This window comes from Lampris incognitus, chromosome 1 (genome assembly GCF_029633865.1).
Source record: "Lampris incognitus isolate fLamInc1 chromosome 1, fLamInc1.hap2, whole genome shotgun sequence".
NCBI lineage: Eukaryota > Metazoa > Chordata > Actinopteri > Lampriformes > Lampridae > Lampris > Lampris incognitus.
In genome coordinates, this window is record NC_079211.1 from 22,912,738 (window position 1) to 22,932,733 (window position 19,996).

The following is a 19,996-nucleotide window of genomic DNA, read 5'->3' on the forward strand; positions in this document are numbered from 1 at the left end:
ATATTTAAATAGAAAACAGTGGAACACTTTCTGTTACCTCATAAATATATAACTCCAAATAGAATCAATGAGTTTCTGTTTAAGATTCTACACAGGTACTACCCTGTTAAAACTAATGTCTAAGTTCTTCCCAACTGTGCAACAGATGCAGTTTTTGTGATTGTGAGGGGGAAACTATTGAACATGTGTTTGTAGATTTTCATGCTACTTCTTTAGTTTGGTTTACAGAAGAACCTGTCAAAAAAAAATTGACAAAGATATCAATCATACTAACAGACATATTAGTTTTTAAAAACCCCAACTTCTCGGTTGATGAAACTTACGCAATTTACTTGATTTCTATTTTGGCAAAATATATCCATGAAATGACATGGCTTTAAAGATTACCCTTCTTTTATATTTTTAAAGATACCGATTTTAACCCTGTTTACACTTGGTTTTAAAATGCGTTTTGGGCGATCGGCTCACCAGTGGGCAGCGAGACACATCGCCGTTTACACCTGTGTCTGTCATGCATCTCCAAATGCGTCCTGCTGAGCACTTGCAATCAGATTTCGTTACTCCGAAGAAGGGGAAGAAGAAGAAGATTTCGTTACTGTCTACGTCACTTCCGCTACAAGGTCAAGGAGCCTCAGTCAAGCGCCAGATTTGCCGACTAGCTAATGTTTGAAGATGTTTCAAGCACTAACATACATGTGCGGACTATTCCAACTGTTGAGATTGACAGGACTGATTCTTCTGCCCAGTGGAGATTAGGCATCTCGTTTCACTTGTACTCCAACCACTACACTCCTCTCTCTCTCTCTCTCTCTCTCTCTCTCTCTCTCTCTCTCTCTCTCTCTCTCTCTCTCTCTCTCTCTCTCTCTCTCTCTCTCTCTCTCTCCATTTTTTCAAAAGTTGGCGCGCTATTACCAAAACGACTGCCACAGCCTGCACTGATGACGTATTTTCCTGTTACCTCATTGTCGGGGAAACATCAAGACGCGTTAGCGTTTACACTGATAACACTTAAAGAAAAACCAAACAAAAAACTAGCGTTTACACTACAAAAGATATGTGGTCAAATTCGTCCCAGACCACCTCGGCAAGTGGTTTGAGTAACGATTCACAAAACGTTTTGGTGGTCGTTTACACTTGTATTTAGCGCGGTCCACTTGTGATCCGATCGCAAAAAATGCATTTTAAAACCAAGTGTAAACGGGGTGTTGAAAACATATTCGACTATTGAAAACATAAAACTCAAAAATGACAAATTCAAAAACTATTAGATAATTTAGACATTTCAAATGTACTCCAGTTTAGCAGACCCTTGATGTTTTTGTCTTGGTTCCTCTTTCCGTTCCCTACATTTTGTAAATTGTTGTACAATTTAATTTGTTTGAGAAACTCTGTAATATACGCCATGAATCGAATTTAATCAATAAAGTTGGGGATGGAAAAAAAAGTTTTGTTGTATCCGGTTTAGGTAACGGATTCCCTCTCATCATCAGCGATTGGTCAGCTGTTTGTCACTTCCTGTTTAAAGAGGCGGACCTTAAGCCTTGAACGATTGGAAATTTGTCGAATAGGATTTTAGCAGGAATGACCTCCTCCGCTGTTAACCAATGAAGTCATCCTATGTGAGGCTATGGGCTTGGTTTTATTCCGGCATTAATACCAACATAGCCCTTTCCCCATCGCCTTACGCCAAGGGTAGGGGGTGTGCATAGGCGAAACGTTTACCTATGCTTAAAACTTTCCTTTATAAACTTTCATACTGACGCTTTAGCACATTTTTGAACCTTTGTTGCTTTGATAACTTCAAACCCATTTTCCACCGCTGCTTTTTCATACCACAACGAGCTAAGGTAAGCGGTCTTTATTTTGATTCCTTAACATATTTTTAATGCGTTCGCGTTTAAGAGTATTTCGGGTCTTTAGCGTTCATTTGCTTGGAAATTGAGAGCTTCTTGGTCTTTTTTCTACCAGTCAATGCTTCATTTTTTGACGTGGATTTCCTGGCATCTAAGCAGCCGGGGTTATGTTTCAGCTGTATGTAACGTAGCCAATTGGCGATAAAGTGCATTGAACAGTAGGCTGTGGTCATTGAAACTATACCAGAGAAATTACTTGTTTTATTATTGAGTCCTTGTACAGTATAGTTAGCGTGTTTATGTTCTGTATATGTTCGATGTTCCTCTATGGCAGGGAACATGCCCTGACATGACGGGGAGGCCCTGCCCCGTCAGTGACGCACTACATAGCGAGGTCTTCGGCCTGGGCAGGCCTTCATGTTAAATCCAAGCACCGTCAATTCCTTGGAAAAATAAATGAATAAAACGATTCAACAACAGAATTCATTAAAGAGAGAATGATAACGTGTAACTGAGAAGGCGCTACAAACATTTAATATACACGGGCCATTCGTACATGTCCAGACGTGTCTCGGTAATGGAGGTTGTTGCCACCCGCTCCGAGACCAGTTCAGTCCAGTTCAATGACAACTGGCAGGTGAAGTCATGTTATGGGACAGACTACAAATATGGTCACAACAGGGGAGACGCAGATATAACGCTTAGCTGTCAATCCCCATCACAGACAAACGCCCTCGCTTTTCTGTAGTTCTAACCTCATTGGTAAACTTAACTGACTTTACCTGGTTCAGTCAATTTAATATTTGATACCTTATAACTTTTTACTCCAATTGAAGATCATTACTGTGGACTCTTAATATTTATTGTATTTAGTGTCTTGGGTATTTAAAAACATGGCAGCATTTTTTTAACGGATCAAAAATCCTCTTGGCTTTCTAAATGTTTTAAGTACAACAGTCCTCTCGAATCAGGCACATTTTAGTGCTTTGAAATGATGCTTACCAAAAAGGCACATTTTGAGTGGATAAAATAATGGCTTCTTAATTTATATGCAAAATACATCAGTTCTCCCGGATGAAATTTCAAGTGATATGGAATGATGCCTTTTTTCCCCCTCCTCTTCCCACTGTTGTTACAGATGATTGACACAGTGACAGCACCGGCACCATTGCCCTTTACAGCTCAGCTGAAAGTTTTGATGGATCAGGAGGGCCGCTACCAGCCCAAGTTGAGTGGCTTGAGGCTTATTGAAGGGGCACATGACAATGGCTTAAGAATGACCACAAGACTAAGAGACTTTGAGGTGAAGGACCTGCTCTCTCTGACTAGGTTCTTTGGCTTCAGTTCTGAGACATTCTCCCTGGCTGTCAGCTTGCTGGATCGCTTCCTCTCTGTAATGAAGGTAAATCCACCACCAACGTCATGGTTGCTCATGTGTTAAACAGTTGGGTTACAGAATACTTTAGCAACAGTAAATATTTACATTTTGTGGACAGAGTTGCAGAGCGGGTCATTTAATTGTCTTTCGTAATCAATTAGAATAATAGCTCAACTCCCTCTCTTTCTCCTTAATGCAATATAGATCCAGCCAAAGCACCTGTCTTGTGTGGGCTTGTGCTGTTTCTATCTTGCTGTGAAGTCCACTGAAGAGGAGAAGAATGTACCCCTGGCAAATGAGCTCATCCGCATCAGCCAGAATCGCTTCACTGTGTCTGACATGATGAGGATGGAGAAGATCATCATGGAGAAGCTCCACTGGAAGGTGAAGGCTCCTACAGCTCTTCGCTTTCTCCGCCTCTTTCATCACCACATCCAAGAGCAGTTTGATAATGAGAGGTAAGGAAAAATAATCTTGCTAATCTGTAGGTTTGAATCATGGCCTATGCTAAGGTAATATATACATGCGTGTTTGTGTGTGTGTGTGTATCAACACGGACACAGGAATATATATATATATATATATATGTGTGTGTGTGTATATATATATATATGTGTGTGTATGTATATATATATATATATATGTATGTGTATATATATATATATGTATATATATATGTGTGTGTGTGTATATATATGTGTGTGTATATATATGTGTATATATATATATATATACCTCATGTTGAGCGTGAAAGAGAACACAAACCATAGGTTGTTTAGCAGGTTAAACCATAAGAAATCATCTAGATTTTCCAGTGAGCTCTCAACCACTCAGTCAAATAGATATGAAAATCAGTTCAAGAGAATTAATTAAATGACAGCGTTATTGTAAAGCATACTGTAAAGTGGTTTTTGTCAGTGTTATATTTCGATCAACTAGTTATGAGGAGCAAAGGTTATGCACAGCTCTCAAACCAAGGACTCCTACATAAATTCTATCTCACATTGGTCTCAGCACATTATATGTAACATTGTCATAAACTGTTCGTCTACAGCAAGAAGATACTGAGCCTGGAGAGACTGGAAGCCCAACTTAAAGCTTGTCACTGCTCTTTTGTTTTCTCTAAAGTTAAGGTAAGCACAACTTGTTAACCAACATTAAAAAGGAACTGTTTCTGCTCTGGTTTCACAAATTATGCAAATGAACATACCAGGCTAGCAAAAGACTTGATGTTTAGAAATCAACAGTTTCAGTGTGCTGAACCTTTGATGTGAAGTGGTGCAAGATTTTTCAAGTCATTTGACATCAGTGTTAGATTTTTCAATCTCAATATAAACTAAGTCATTCATTGATATTTCATATTTTATTTCATATTTTCAAAGCCACTGTTCTGAAGACAGTTTTCCAAATTGATAGCCCCAGCTTTTCAAATTGTCTTGGAAATAGTAGATAAACTTTTCATTTCTCCACAGCCATCTCTGCTTGCTCTGGCTCTGTTGTGTCTTGAAGTCCAGGAACAACATGACCCTGAGCACGTCCACAAGATATCAGAGACCCTGCATAGTCTGCAGCAACATCTGAGTGTGAGTACCCAGTATCATGACGGTCTTCAGCAAGTGTGCTGCAACTAGATACTTAACAGATATGAAAATATTTAACACTGTCAGCTGTTGGGTGGAGCTTTTTCTCTTCTCAGCTAAAGCCATTGTGCAACCGGTTATTTACTGCATGAATGCAGAGAACATTAGGCCGGGTAAATCATTAAGTCAGTTAATTTAATCTCTTGGGAGTGCTGATAGGATTGCTTTTTGATGTATATGGCAACTTCTTTTTTTTTAAATGTACACTGATATGCCCCTTGAAGTGCACATATTAATTTTGATCTCCTCCCAATTCTTTTTTTTCTTTTTTTTTCTGCAGATCAGAGATGGAGAACTGGTTTGTGTGAGGGAATTGGCTGCAAAATGCCTTGTTGAGTATGCTACTACCAAGTGCTCCAAGCCCAACAGGCAGAGACTTCGCTGGATCATTTCGGGGAGAACAGCGCGCCAGCTAAAACACAGTTACTACAAAATAGCTCACCTTCCCACCATACCAGAGTCAGTTTGTTAACGTTAAGGCTGAAGTACACATGTACTCAAGTAATGACATTGAGTACTTTCTTATGCTCACAGGGTCACCCATTTGTATTTACCATGTATTCCTTACAGAACTGCATTAAGGATGATGGAGTTCTTTAAGGAAAGCTGAAATTATTCCCCTTTCAAGTTTTTTGCTCCCTTATCTTGCTTTGAATAAGTGCTGTGTATTCCATCTGCCCTAATGACAGGTAATAACATCCTGTCAGGTGGGTTCATCTGACATCTAGCAAATTTTTTCTTTTCCTGGTTGAATTGCTTGCATGAAGTGAACAGTATGTTCTTGTTTGAATCTGTACCAAAATACATTGGTATTCCCTGGCACGGGTTGCTGGTTTTAAGCTAATAAGTATAGAACCACCTAGGTCTTCAGTCCACTATGTGGAAGAAGAGGGAGAAGGGTTTTGTGAACAGCAAAAAAACGGAACCAAGAAATCGGGCCCAAAACCCTTAACTCCCACCCTAGGTTGCTAAACTGTCCTAAATGCACACTCCTACCCAAGGTGATTAAAACTTTTTTTTTTTTTTTTGGTTTGATACAGTGGCAGGAGTCATGGTTTTTTCCAGTGATGACCCTGGCATGTATGGTGAGCTCATAGGAGCTTGGTGTTGCCCTTGCTGAAGGTTACAGATGAGTTGTTTTCACAAGTTATTCTTGAAATGTGAAACCCTAGAGAAGAACTACCGTGAATTCTTTGATTCCACTTGGGAAATAAAAACTAAAATTTAGTCTTTAACAAATATAACCCTATCTGGAATTTGAATTTCTTTTTGCCAATCTACCTTCTTATTTAGAACGTGTTTGTTGGCAATAGGATGTAATGTGTTCTGAAATTTAAGTAATGGTTGATTGCATCCTCTGGTTACCTGATGTACTTGGACCTTTCAATAAAACTTTATTGAAAAGCTATTGCTGCTGTATTGTCTGTTTTTAAATCATAAATATGATTGTAACATTTTGAAAGCCACCTTTTTATGTTTGTCATTGTACAGGTTACAATGCAATTTGTTCTCTGCATTTAACCCATCCTGTGGTATAAGAGCAGCGGGCAGCTGCAGCGCCCGGGGACCAATTCCAGTTCTTTTCATTGCCTTGCTCAGGGGCACAGACAGGAATATTAATCCTAACATGCATGTCTTTTTGATGGTGGGAGGTACCCAGAGAAAACCCACGCAGACATGGAGAGAATATACAAACTCCACACAGAAAAGACCTGGGATTTGAACCCAGGACCTTCTTGCTGTGCGACAACAACGCTAACCACTGGGCCACTGCTGCCCCTAATACATAGTGTCTCCCCGGTGGGGGCTCGAACCCTGGTCTCCTGCGTGACAGGCAGGGATACTCACCGCTATACTAACGTCTCATTTATGTAATCAGCAATATTAACAGCCAAAACAGGTTTGTAAACTAATCTTAACTACAGCCCATACTTACCTTTACTACGGCCCACATCGAAACACTTGATTAAAGAGGCGATGCATGTTATGAGCTTGTACTGCTGAAAGTATGGTTTTTACTTTTGACGGCAAAGCCTAATCGATAGTTTGTTGTAGCCGAGTCAAATGGCCTCCTCCTTCCTGCTTGTCCTTAAAAGTAGGCCAGATAGGAGACCATTGGTCCTCATATACCACCAAGTACTTTTTCTTTTCTGCCAGGTAATTACATACACCTGTTCCAGGTTTAAAACCTCTATGACAGGAGGCTGGAATCCAAGGCACAACAAGTGAATGTAATTACTACCTGGCAGAATGGAAAACCAGCATTAATGGTGGAGGATTGGATTGAGAACTGCTGATGTAGATGATCCTCAATAGTGTCTGAAGCAGGGTAAGGCCAGGCACACACCAACGGAGTTCAACCAGAATATTTGGAGTACATGACAATTTTTTTAAGATCATAAGGAAATATGCACACATCCATTCCCAACAGTCGTTCAATGTGAGGCGGATAAACTCTCTTGTGATCTAGTCTTAAACTAATCTGGGATTCTTGAAAGAATGAGATTATCTTGATTTTATGTAAAGTCTTCAGTCTTGGCTCTTGTAGTGCGTGCTATGCAGTGACAGTTGACTGTGTGGCGACCCATCTTTTCAGAGAAAAGTCAACAGTAAGTCCTAAAATGGGTTACCTGTCCTTCAAATTTATAGTGTGTGCGTAACTAGGATAAAAAATAACTTACTATATGTGATGGTGTCTTTTGCAAGGATTTTGAAATTCCTTCTTTGTGAGCACTGAAAGCCTGGTGCACACTATAGGATAATTGGTCCGATTTAAGACCTGCCCTGCAATGGTCCTGACTCAAGGCTGCTCGGGAACTGAATTTCTTCCCAGATTATTCTGTAGCATTAAGTATTTACAGAGTCAATTTTTAGCCTCCCAACATACTTGCAAGGCAGTCAGGGCTGCCCCAATAATATTTTACATGTTTGATATCTAAGACTGGACAGCCTGTGTAGTGTGACGAAAAATAATGGAATCTGGTGCAGAAACCAACAAGCGCCAATGAGAGCAAAGCTGACTAAGAAGCTGAAGTTTCAGAGTTCAAACAAAGTTTTTAAAAATGTTTAATCTTATTGAATAAAAAAAACCCTGCAAAACAATGCACACACAAGCCCAACAAATTTTGTTTGTCAACCTCCATGTTAGTTAACCTTTGGAGTCACGTTGGATCACAAGACTTGAGTTTCTGCAAGTCTTTTTCCTTTTCTCTGATTTTTAATGCCCGTTGGTGTTAAAGTGTTGCATTACCTCCAACTGCTAGTTTGAAATAAAACAGTTCTTAAATCCGTTGATTATTAGTATGATTGTTAAGTGTGTGATATTCCGTCTTGGCCTAAATTGTCAAGTTCGGATGAAAAACTTGTGAAATCTGTCCTTCTGTGTGCGGTCTACCCGGTTTTCAAAAATCGGTTTGGATTTGAAAGTTCTTTAGAGTGCACCCTGCATTGCAGGTTTTTCCACTTCACTGCAGCCGTCACATTTGTTGGCTGGAGAATTCTGGTCCACCACCACCATAGTTCCCAGAGATCTCTGCACCGCTGAAATCAAATCCAGGATTCTGCCAAAAGGAGTGGAATAAACACAATATCACTGGAGGTTACAGTGATACCTACTGGCATCAACACACTTTTTTTTTTTCTATTTAGAATAAAATTCCCCACCGTTGTGCAATTTCAGTCCAATTTATTCTTGAATGTATTTCTGCTTTTACAACTAGCCAATAAAAACAAATACAACAACATTTTGTATTCAATGCCTTTAAGGTGGCAACCTTGAAGATTCTGGTTGCGTTCTTTGGAAACTAACTGGTTTGTCCACCACAACACCAGGGGCCTCATGTACAAACGTTGCATGCGCCATCTTTCACACTCACGTTGAACATGAGAATTTTGTTCCTCCACGCCAGACACATGTTTCTAATGGTTTTAGTCAATCAGTGACACTTAGCTTAGAGGCGATACAGTGACACTACTAAGAGTTTGTTGGACCAAATGTGAACACAAATTGCTTTACAATGCGTAGAGGGATGGGCCTTACAGGAAACAATAACACATCCACGTGTATGCAATTAAATAAGTGGATATAAAAGCACGCGCAAAAGGGTGCAACACACCCCAATAACGATGGCAGCTTTGGCCTTATTAGAAGACATTGCCAATGGCAGAATTAGAAGGGAACAGGTATTCAGAGACCATGCCGATTTTCTGGACCATGATGACGACTGGCTTATCAGCCGTTTCAGATTTCCAAGAGCAATCCTCTTGGAACTGTGTGCTGAGTTGAGTCCGGCTTTAGAAAGGGACACAGCGAGGAGTCACGCATTGTCTGTCCCCTTACAAGTCATGACCACACTGGGTTTCTTGGCAACAGGGGCATTTCAGAGAGAACTGGCAGACCGGTCAGGATTGTGCCAGTCATCCTTGAGCCACGCCATGCCAGCTGTATGGGACGGGATCATCCGTATGTTAGCCAGGTATAGAAATTCCCATACAATGTGGTTGACCAAGCTAACATTAAACCGCAATTTGCAGCGAGAGTCGGTTTCCCTAATGTAATCGGAGCGATCGACTGTACACGTTGCTATAAAGGCACCATCAGAAGATGAATTTGCCTATGTGAACAGAAAGCATTTTCATTCCATCAATGTGCAAATAATATGTGATGCACACATGTGACGAACTAATATTGTGGCAAGGTGGCCTGGATGATATCTTTTCTATTAAGAAAAGCCTTTAGTGCCGTTCTTTGCTCTTTAAAATACTTTACAGTTCTGATATTACTGATATAGCAGCATCTATGCTAACGTCTTTAGGAGCTGCCACTGTTTTTGAACAAACAGTCGCCTCTCACTGTTATCACACCTAAACCACGCCCGTAGCTGCCAATAGTCTCAGGATGCTGATTGGTCCGAACCACTGTGGTTCGGCCAAGCTCATAACTTGAAGCCTGGCAAGATGGATTTGTGTATCTTGTGATTTCACGAATTCAGCTGCCTCGCAAGGGAAACCTTTTTCAGCAAACAATAGTAAGTTAAAAGGTAGAACATGTAGGGTTTAAAAAAAAAATCAATGTGTAGACTCATACAAAAATGATCCCTCTTGATCATAACTTATGACCCACTAGATGTGTGGCGGTGTCTGTATCTGCAGAGACCCTGTTCTCTGCCTGTATTTTCTTATTTTGCTGCATACGGGACGTTTCTGGGTATTAACCTTTGGGGGGCAGCGGGACTCTATAAAAATGTAGCAACCAGGTGCCAGATCAAGATTGTAAGCACACATCCAAGAGGAATCTACAGCACAGCGCCAAAAAGACACAAATATAAGGAGGCAAAACAACAAGTGGACAAGGCTCGTTCCAAAATGAGAGTGAATCTGGGGTTGGCTTTCACCTGCTCATGAGTACTGAAAGAGAGGATGGGAATGAAGAGTGACGCAGAGTTGGCCTGTACACTGGGATATGTTCTGGCAATTGCAGTCAGGGGGCGTGCGCCTCTGGTGACACTGAGCCGCGGAGGAGGGGCCAACTTTGAATGTTGTGTTTACAAACCGCAACTGACAAATCCTACTCGTTCTACCTTTGACGAACATTATTATTTATTTAAAATGTCACTTCTCCCCAAGGTCTAAGCCTGACTCCACCCACTGTATAATTTCGAAAAATACTAAAAAGTGGGGAAGGGGCTGAGAGCGGTGGCAGGGAGGGGTGTTCGAGGCAGGAGTAGCTGGGGAGATCCATGAGAAGGTCCAGGCGTGCATCCAGAGTCGCTACCCCACACTGCCGTGGCCCCCTCCACTGGCCTGCCTTCCACCACGATCGCCACAAAACGGCGACCGGGGTAAGTCCCAACTAGTCAACCAGTCAACTCTAAGTCAGCATTGGCTTTGCAAGGTTCAGGGCAGATTTAAAACAGTAGATGGCAGGTTGAGCCATTTTCAGCCCACAAAATGCTTATTTTTACAAATTTGGTAACACCAGCATTGATGCGTTTAGTGTCACATCATTTAGTTTACAGCTCAAAAAAAAAATCCCACATGTTTATTACCTCTTTTAAGTGAGAGTCTTCGAGAGTGTCACTTTAATATTGTGAAAATGTTTTTGCGAAACGAACAAAAACTGTTGGTAGCATCAAACTGTGTAACTGAAATGAGGACTTTGAACATTGGGGAAAATGACTAATCGGTATGTTAAAGGTAATTGAATTGAAAATTATAAAAGTTCCTCCTTCATGACAAATCTTACACTAACATACTAAATCACATAATATTTTGACTTATCCTAGCTGTATGTGGATAATTTTCTCATTGATCCCCGTGACCCCGATTGGGATAAGTGGCTTGGATAATGGATGGATGGATATCTTAAATTCAGATCAGAACTCATCAAAATTGCGCAGATAAATTCATTGTAAATACCAGAAGTGTATGAAATCTGAAACCGCTTGCTAAACAAGTTTTCCCTTCCTGTGTTACTGCTTTTCCTTGAGAAGGCATGCTTCCTTAACTCTGTCTTGGGTTTTCTGGCAGTACTCTCCTTATATTCTTATAAGTGATGGTTTCACAGGTGGGTGAACGGACTGCTAGCATTTCCATAGTATTTCTGGGATCTCTGAAGAATATCAGAAACCAAATTATATTATATTACAAACTTAAAAGGATAGTTTGGTTTCCGGGGGTTTTACTTTGTGCCCTACTTGCATAGAGTCGGATAAGCTTGTGGAAATCTTTTGTTATGTCTGTGCGTGCAGTCTGAAGGAACATTGATGGTGAGTTTAGCCGAGCTTCACTCAATTGCTGGACGTCTAGCGGGATCATTGGCAGCTCCTCTCAAAAGAAGGGGAAATACGCCTTCTCTGAAGAGTACCACATACTCAAATATAAATTCAGCAAACTGTTATCATAGGATTGTTTAGACTTCAGTCTGGTACTCAAAACAGTATGTCATTCTGAATGACTATTTTATCCCACTTGCACAAATCCCCCTCAGTTCTGTGTCCCTTATGAGCTGTATCAAGAGCAAACTGGACAAGAGTGACGGTTGGTGAAGATTTGGTTCTGTGATAAACATTAACAAGAAATCCATCTATGTGGCTTATCTGTCTCATATGTGATCACTAGAGTTTTATGACTAGCGAGTGCTCAAAATGAAACTCAAAACTGCATCAAATTCACCTCTGTCTCACACATATAGCCTATAACAGATTTTATAAACCATTTCATAATGTTAGGAATAACTGTGAAACTAAAGTCTAATATATGATTGAATGAGTACAGATATATCACATGTATGACTAGATAATACATATATACACTTAGACTGAAACTTAATTAATACATAATAGAAAATCTTAAAGTTTCAGCTACATAATAAGTGCTTAAATACATGAGCACTGGTGAATGGCTACCAGTATGCCATTCACCAGTATGCAATGTGAATACATCAACCCTATTAACTTAATTTTCAGTTGTCTGTTCCTGCCTTAAATTGTGATGGTATCAAATATTGTTTGTGCATGATAATCATTTAGTGCTATACTTACACATTCAGATTTTGTCCATTACGCAGTTATATAACTCCATGTGGTGTTGTAACATACTGGATAACTCTTCTTCTTGCAGTGTTGTCACACACCACTCATAGGATATAATTTATCAACTTAAAACCATCTAATCGTGATTAGATGGTAATTAGTGTTATACTTTTTCGACTTACAAATTGTGCTTAAAATCTACTCTATAATTGGACGAAATTCTAGCATATGTGAGTGTATAAATAGCAATTGTGATTGCACACATGAGACTTGACAGGTTGAAAGAAGTTGTTTTTTTTAAATCGAGCAATTCTTTTGTTTACCATGAGAAAGAATTCTACAGGTGCCAGAGATTAAATATCTATGTATACAGTGCATCAGCCATCTTGTCTCTACCCGATATAAACCCAGAACATTTGAACAGTGATTGTCTGCCATACTGAGCTACAACTGAAAGACGTTATATAGGTCATAAATTCACTTGACTGCAAGTAAGGCTTAACAGATATAAGGAGGTTGGCAGCAGCAAGAGCCAGGCGGTAATTCACACAGCTCTCCTTAATATATTTAGTGTCAACTTGGAAGTAGGGCTGCACGATATTGGAAAAACTCACCTTGCAATATTTGTTTTCTCTGCTATATACAGGTGCATCTCAAAAAATTAGAATATTGTGGAAAAGTTCATTATTTTCCGTAATTTAATTCAAAAAGTGAAACTTTCATATATTCTAGATTCATTACACATAAAGTGAAATATGTTAAGCCTTTTTTGTTTTAATCTTGATGATTACGGCTTACAGCTCATGAAAATCAAAAATCCAGTATCTCAAAATATTAGAATATTACATAAGACCAATCAAAAAAAAGATTTATAATCCAGAAATGTCGACCTTCTGAAAAGTATGTTCATTTATGCAGTCAATACTTGGTCAGGGCTCCTTTTGCACGAATTACTACATCAATGCGGCGTGGCATGGAGGCAGTCAGCCTGTGGCACTGCTGAGGTGTTATGGAAGCCCAGGTTGCTTTGATATAAAAAATTTTAAAAAAGTTTATGGAGACAATAACTCTGTCACAAACCATGAATTCAGAGTCAGTTGATGTACTCCTGGATAATTTTAACTTAAAAATTCTGAGTGTCATGGATGTTGTTGCACCGGTAAAAGTCAAGAAAACTCTGAGCCAAAAGAAGGCACCTTGGAGAAATACCATGATGGTAAAAGCCCTGAAAAGAATGCAGGAAAGCCGAACACAAATGGAGGAAAACTAAACTTCAAATCCACTACAACCTGTATAAACAAAGCCTTTATAATTTTAACTATGAGTTATGCAAGGCTAGACAGCTCCATTTTACATTTTTCTAATTTGATTAACGGGAACATTAATAATACCTGCACTCTATTTGCCATGGTTGACAAGCTTACAAACCCCCCAAAACAGATAGCCTCAGAACTCTTCTCCACAGAGAAATGTAATCAATTTGCTTGGTTTTTTTGGTGAAAAAACTAAAACTATTAGACAGACCATCAATGCCACACAGTCAAGCATTAAAACTATGCAGTCTCTACGACCACCTAGAAATAATCTGGTCATTATGTCACAATTTAATACCACTGATCAAGAAACTCTAGCGGAAACAGTTCGGCATCTTAAATCATCAACATATTGTCTCGACACACTGCCGTCTGATTTTTTTTTAAACTATTTTTAACTCTGTAAAAACGGAGTTACCACAAATAGTTAATAGCTCACTGATATCAGGCACCTTCCCAAAGTCACTAAAAATAGTTGCCATTAAGCCACTCCTAAAAAAGAGAACTCTGGATACCTCTGTGTTAAATAACTATAGACCAGTTTCAAATCTTCCTTTTATAGCTAAGATCATTGAGAAAGTTGTTTTTAATCAACTCAGCAATATCTTTTAACTCAAATGGTCATTTTGACAAATATCAATCAGGTTTCCGACCTAACTACAGCACTGAAACAGCTCTTATAAAAGTTATAATGACATACGGCTGAATACTGACTCAGGTAAAATATCCGTTCTGGTTTTACTTGATCTCAGTGCGGCATTTGACACTGTAGATCACAGAATACTGTTGGACAGGCTGGAACATTGGGTAGAACTTTCCGGAGCAGTCCTTAATTGGTTCAGGTCTTATTTAGAAGACCGGAGTTACTTCCGTCACCCTTGGCAGTTAGTATGAATCTGATAGAGTGGCTATGACATGTGAAATCCCCAAGGGATCAGTTCTCGGACCTCTCCTGTTTAATCTATACATGCTGACTTTAGGCCAAATTCTTCAGAGCAACAACATGGATTACCATAGTTACGCAGATGATAATCAGATCTATCTGGCTCACTCACCTGATGATCTCAGCCCAACAGACTTACTGTGTCACTGTTTGGAGCAGACAAATAATTGGTCAAAGAGCCAAAACTTCAATTAAATAAGGTAAAAACAGATTATTGTGTTTGGCAATAAAGAGAAGAGAACTATCATAAATGAAACAACTCAAGTCTCGAGCTCTAAAAACCAAAGACCAAGTCCGAAATCTTGGCGTTTTAATAGACACAGATCTCACGTTCACCAGCCATATCAAAGCAATCACTAAAACAGCCTTCTATCATCTTAAAAATATAGCAAGAATCAAGGGTCTGGTATCCCAAAATGACCAAGAGAAGCTCATGCTTTTATTTCCAGTAGAATTGATTATTGTAATGGTCTCTTAACTGGTCTTCCCAGCAAGACCATTAAACAGCTGCAGCTTATTCAGAATGCTGCTGCTAGAGTTTTAAGCTGGACCAAGAGAACAGAGCATATTACTCCAGATTTCAAGACTGAAACAGATTTTAAAGTGCTGCTACTTGTCTACAAATCACTGAATGGTGTAGGCCCAGAATACATCACTGACATGCTTGAAGAGTATAAACCGGGTAGGGCTCTAAGATCCATGGACTCAGGTCAGTTAGTTCAGCTCAGAGTCCAAACCAAACATGGTGAAGCAGCGTTTAGCTGTTATGCTGCATGCAACTGGAACAAACTACAAGATCTTAGATGTGCCCCAAATATAGCAATTTTTAAAATCTAGGTTAAAAACATTTATTTTTTTCTTGTGCCTATGATTGAGCATTAAAACTTGCACCACATTCCAACTGCACTTTAATTCTGGAAGTAGATCTCTAGTCACTCCAGGCGGGGAAGTGACTATGTATTTATTCCTCTTTTTTTGTACTTTGTATTTTCTTTTTATATTACCTGTCTTTTAATTATATTACTCTTTTTAATTACTAATTAAAAGTACATTTTATGTACTTTGTACTCTTTTAATTATATTTTATATACAATTGTTCCTATTTGCTTTTATTTACTCTCTTTTAATTATATTTCATATGGTTGTTCCTTTTCGGTTTTTATTTGTGTAAAGCACAGTGAATTGCCCTGTGTATGAAATGTGCTATATAAATAAACTTGCTTGCATGTTTGGGGGGACCCGTTTTGTGGCTATTATATACATAAAGCACTTCGCAGCTTTTGGATATGACATACTCATCACTTGACATGTCATGGTTTCACTAAATTGCTCCCACACGGAACGTTTCTGCCCATCCTTTTTTTTGTTTTTAATTCTTTTTTAATTTTCTCTTGGTTCTTTTTTGCCTCCATTGCTGCTTAAGACAAATGGACACTGCAACTGGTGCAATGAGAGTCTAGTCTGCTAATTTGTGCCTGATGAAAAATTAAGCTTAAAATATGTTCACATCTTAGAGAATGTAATTAATATTTTCCTCATTAATTATGTATTATTTCACCCACCCGCAACCCATCCACTATTAATCAGAATGTTAATTTTTATGACTCGGCCCGCTCGACCTGCGAATTAAATGCGGTGCCACGGATTTAACTGTGATCCGCGCATCACTAGCCAAGAAGCAGATGAACACATTGATGTGTGATTTGTCCAAACGGAGTGAAATCAGAGTGAATTGTTATATCAGACTTCTCTTGAGGATTAGTCATGGAAAATGAGAACCGTGCGAGTTTTCCTGTTATATCATTAGGTGTTTTGAGTTAATTTGCCTTACATCACATCACACATCCTGCAATGTGACTACTGCACATGTGCACATTGCGATGATGATGCTAAAACAATATATTGTGCAGCCCTACTTGGAAGCCATCAACATGTCCTTCCAGGAAGCACTCTGCCCAACTGACCTCTCGCTGGAATCTCTCAAGTGTCAGCTTCTTCTGCATTTGGTCCTGGACCCAGGGATCTGCACTGTACTCCCCCTCCAACAATGATGCCCAACAGTTCCCTGCTTCTCTGTTGGTCTTCATCAGAACAATGCGAATTAAATTCTTATCCTCTGGGGAGGAAAAAAAGGCAAACAAAAGCCAAGTGAGAGCAGGAGTTGTACAACCAAGTATGTGAGAAACGTGAGTGTCTGATGACATGCAACCTACCTAATGTCCATGTCCCCTCGTCAGAAACAGTTGTGCCAAATAACTTCCCCTGAAAGTTTGTACAAAGATGTCATAACTATGCTTCTGTTTAAATATTAGCGTCAAACTGGCTTCATCATCAGTCATATGTATGATTTTCATTGAGGCAACAAGTTAAATTGCACTTCTGTTCAAATGTAAAGAAATGTTGGGTTAGAGTTTGGCCCTTAGAAACAAGAAGCCATTGCCAACGTCTGATGCTGCTGCTTTTGCAACTTAACCAAACTTATAAGGAACTAAATTTATGAGGAGTCGAACTGTCACCTTGGACCCTCTGCAGTTTGGATATTGCCCCAACAGATCCACAGCCGACGCCATAGCCTACATGCTCCACACAGTCCTAGCCAAACTGGACAACCAAGAGGGGAGGAAATTGTGTTAGAATGCTGTTCGCTGATTGCAGTTCAGCATTTAACACAATAACCCCCTCCAGACTGGTCACTAAACTGAGAGACTAGGACTACACCCCTCCCTGTGCAGCTGGGTCCTCAACTTCCTGACCAGCAGACCACAGGTGATACGAGTGGGCCACCATGTATCATCCCCCCTCACCCTCACCACTGGAGCCACCAAGGCTGTATGCTGAGCCCTCTCCTGTATTCACTGTACACATAACGACTGCATGGCCACTTCAGACTCTAACACCACTGTCAATTCACTAATGACACAGCTGTGGTGGGCCTGAAAAGGCCTACCTGATGCGGATTAACCACTGGAAAATTGGTGCCAGGAGAATAACATCATGTTGATCGTCAGTAAAACTAAGGAACTGATAGTGCACTTTGGCAGGAAGTAGCAGAGCAACTACCACCCACTCAGGATCAACAGAGCTCAGGGGGAGAGGGTGGACAGCCTTGAATAGCTGGTAGTCCACATCATACAGGACATATCATGGTCCTGCCACATCAACACCCTGGTGAAGAAAGTCTGAGAGACTTTAAGCTCCCCCTCAGGGTTCTCAGGAACTTTCACACCTGCACTCTTGAAAGCATCCTGTCTGTGAGCATCACCACCTTGATGGGGAGCAGCATCAAATAGGACTACTTGGCCCTTACGAGGGTGGTCTGCTCGGCTGAGCGAACCATCAGAACCATTCTCCCTAACCTGCAGAACATTCACAACAGGCGATGCGGATCAAAGGCCAAGAAGATTGTTAGGGAGCCCAGTCACCCTGATAACAGACTTCTCTCTGCTGCTATCAGGGAGGCACTAGCGCTGCTTGAGGTTCAACAGAGGACGAGGAGGAGGTTCTTCTCTTAGGCCATCTGACTGCTAAATGAGAACTGTGCCTATCCCCCCCACCCACCTCCAAGTTAGTTTGCACTATTTGCACAAATCTGTGTATAGTACATGTGTATAGAGTCTATATTTTTACTCTTATTTCATTTACTTAAATTTTAACTTACAACTTATGTTTAGTGTAGCTATGTCTCAAATGTTTATCGCCTTTAAATTTTGGTTTTTATTCACTAATCTGAGCCAGAACAGGTACCTAAGGCATTGCACATTGTACTGTGTATGTGACAGTTTGAATTGGTGAGCACATAGGTGATCTTGTAATGAATGGCATCTCTGGACATTTTTGTTGCATTATCCTTTTTTTTTCCTCTGACAGAGTCCTCCCTCCATATTTTCCAATAAACTGTAAGTCATGACATTACAAGAAACACCCATTGACAATATATAAGCCCACTTTATTTTGAACTTTGTAAATATATTCTGTCTACAATTGCCTCCTTTTGCTTACATGCTAATTTTCTGCAGTTGATTTATTACTGTCATATGGTGTTCATCTTTGGCTGCAGCATAGTTTTCATCTGGAGGGTGACCTTTGTTTACCCTTACGAATGGTCGGGGGGGGGCGGTCAAATTACTTAAGGGAATTGCCCCTTGCCTCATTAGACGAAAAGTTCAGTTTCTCTGATTTTGAATATCTTTTATTTAATAACTAAGAACTGAATCCAATGGGAGGAGAAGGCGAGGAGTCAAAAGAATCATTTTACCCAACATTACAAATCATACCTTGATCATTTCTTTTCCCTTGACCTGCAGCTCGATTTGTTTAGACCCCAAATTGCATTTCACTTCTTTTCCAGATGTTCCATAGGGTACGTTTACTTCAATGAAGACCTCGTCCATGGTTTGGTACCATGAACCCCAAGGCGTCTTGCAAGGGATTACACCGCTTCTCTCCTCAAAATGGACCGACATGTTTTTGGCCCCTAAATTTTGCGTTACTGCACTCGATGACAGCTAGGTTAGCTAACCTGGCTAACTTTAAATGTTAACTAATAGCCAGCTAACTAGCTAGCCTGAGTCAGCCTAGTCGTTTTATGGAAAGTTAGTTGACTTTTTTCCCCCCTGGTTTTGCTAATAAGAGGGGAAAAACACTACATATGATATATTGAAACCGTTTACACAAAAGTGCACTTAACTCTAGTATGTTAAAATCTTTTGCACAAAACTGCACTTGTTTAATCTGTCCTAGAAACAGTGGAACTAATTCTTCTTCTGCTGCTTTTTCTCTTCTTCGTCAGATTTTTTTTCTTGTGGCGGTTGTAAACAACTCTTTGGTACATTACCGCCACCGAATGCATAGGAGTATGAATTTGATAGCTACGATAAACAACAAAAAAAAAGAAAGAAAAAGAAAAAAGAAATTACAGACGTCTAAATTTAAGAATTAGATTTGGAAATTCCTTATTTGGCATTCCTTATTTGAGGTCCCTTTGCATGAAAAGCAAAAATCTTGCCTTCACAACATCTTGACAAAACTCTTGACATGTCTGGTGAATGTTTTAAGGCCGTCTTTATCAGTCCCCTAATAAATTCTGTTGCGTTTATTTCATGGATAAATTGCGTATTTTCCATACGCTTGCAATGGACAGAATCCTGTCTGGCTAAAAATGGAGTGGATCAACTAATCTGTTAATTAGATTACAGTACTGTTCCTACCTCATGCTCTTAAGTCATTCAGTTTCAACACACCAATAAAGGTGTTGCTCCTTTTGTTTTCATTTCTTTTTGCATAAGTTATCAAGTATGACTCGCTTAGAGAGTTAATCTGGAAAAATGAATCAAATGC

General features: G+C 39.8%; 2 protein-coding genes across 2 annotated transcripts; one reads left to right on the plus strand and one right to left on the minus strand.

Annotated features, from left to right (window-relative positions):
* The first annotated feature begins 1,660 nt into the window (after nt 1-1,660).
* Nucleotides 1,661-6,279, plus strand: ccng1 (cyclin G1). Its single transcript, XM_056294428.1, has 6 exons — nt 1,661-1,847; nt 2,992-3,255; nt 3,436-3,689; nt 4,286-4,364; nt 4,704-4,814; nt 5,152-6,279. Exons 2-6 carry the CDS (start codon nt 2,992-2,994, stop codon nt 5,341-5,343), a joined length of 900 nt encoding a protein of 299 aa, XP_056150403.1. The 5' UTR covers nt 1,661-1,847; the 3' UTR covers nt 5,344-6,279.
* Nucleotides 6,280-7,913: 1,634 nt separating this feature from the next.
* On the minus strand, nt 7,914-19,429 carry nudcd2 (NudC domain containing 2). Its single transcript, XM_056295120.1, has 4 exons — nt 18,934-19,429; nt 16,873-16,921; nt 16,624-16,775; nt 7,914-8,431 (listed from the first exon to the last, which is right to left on the minus strand). Exons 1-4 carry the CDS (start codon nt 19,120-19,122, stop codon nt 8,348-8,350), a joined length of 474 nt encoding a protein of 157 aa, XP_056151095.1. The 5' UTR covers nt 19,123-19,429; the 3' UTR covers nt 7,914-8,347.
* Nucleotides 19,430-19,996: the final 567 nt, after the last annotated feature.

Excerpts from the sequence above, each read along its gene's own strand:
- ccng1 (XM_056294428.1), top strand. The coding sequence starts at position 2,992 with ATGATTGACACAGTGACAGCACCGGCACCATTGCCCTTTACAGCTCAG. Across the intron at positions 4,365-4,703 it reads TTGTTTTCTCTAAAGTTAAG|CCATCTCTGCTTGCTCTGGC; the intron begins GTAAGCACAACT and ends ATTTCTCCACAG. Across the intron at positions 4,815-5,151 it reads GTCTGCAGCAACATCTGAGT|ATCAGAGATGGAGAACTGGT; the intron begins GTGAGTACCCAG and ends TTTTTTCTGCAG.
- nudcd2 (XM_056295120.1), bottom strand. The coding sequence starts at position 19,122 with ATGTCGGTCCATTTTGAGGAGAGAAGCGGTGTAATCCCTTGCAAGACG. Across the intron at positions 16,776-16,872 it reads CGAGGGGACATGGACATTAG|AGGATAAGAATTTAATTCGC; the intron begins GTAGGTTGCATG and ends TTTCCTCCCCAG. Across the intron at positions 8,432-16,623 it reads TTGAGAGATTCCAGCGAGAG|AATCCTGGATTTGATTTCAG; the intron begins GTCAGTTGGGCA and ends TCCTTTTGGCAG.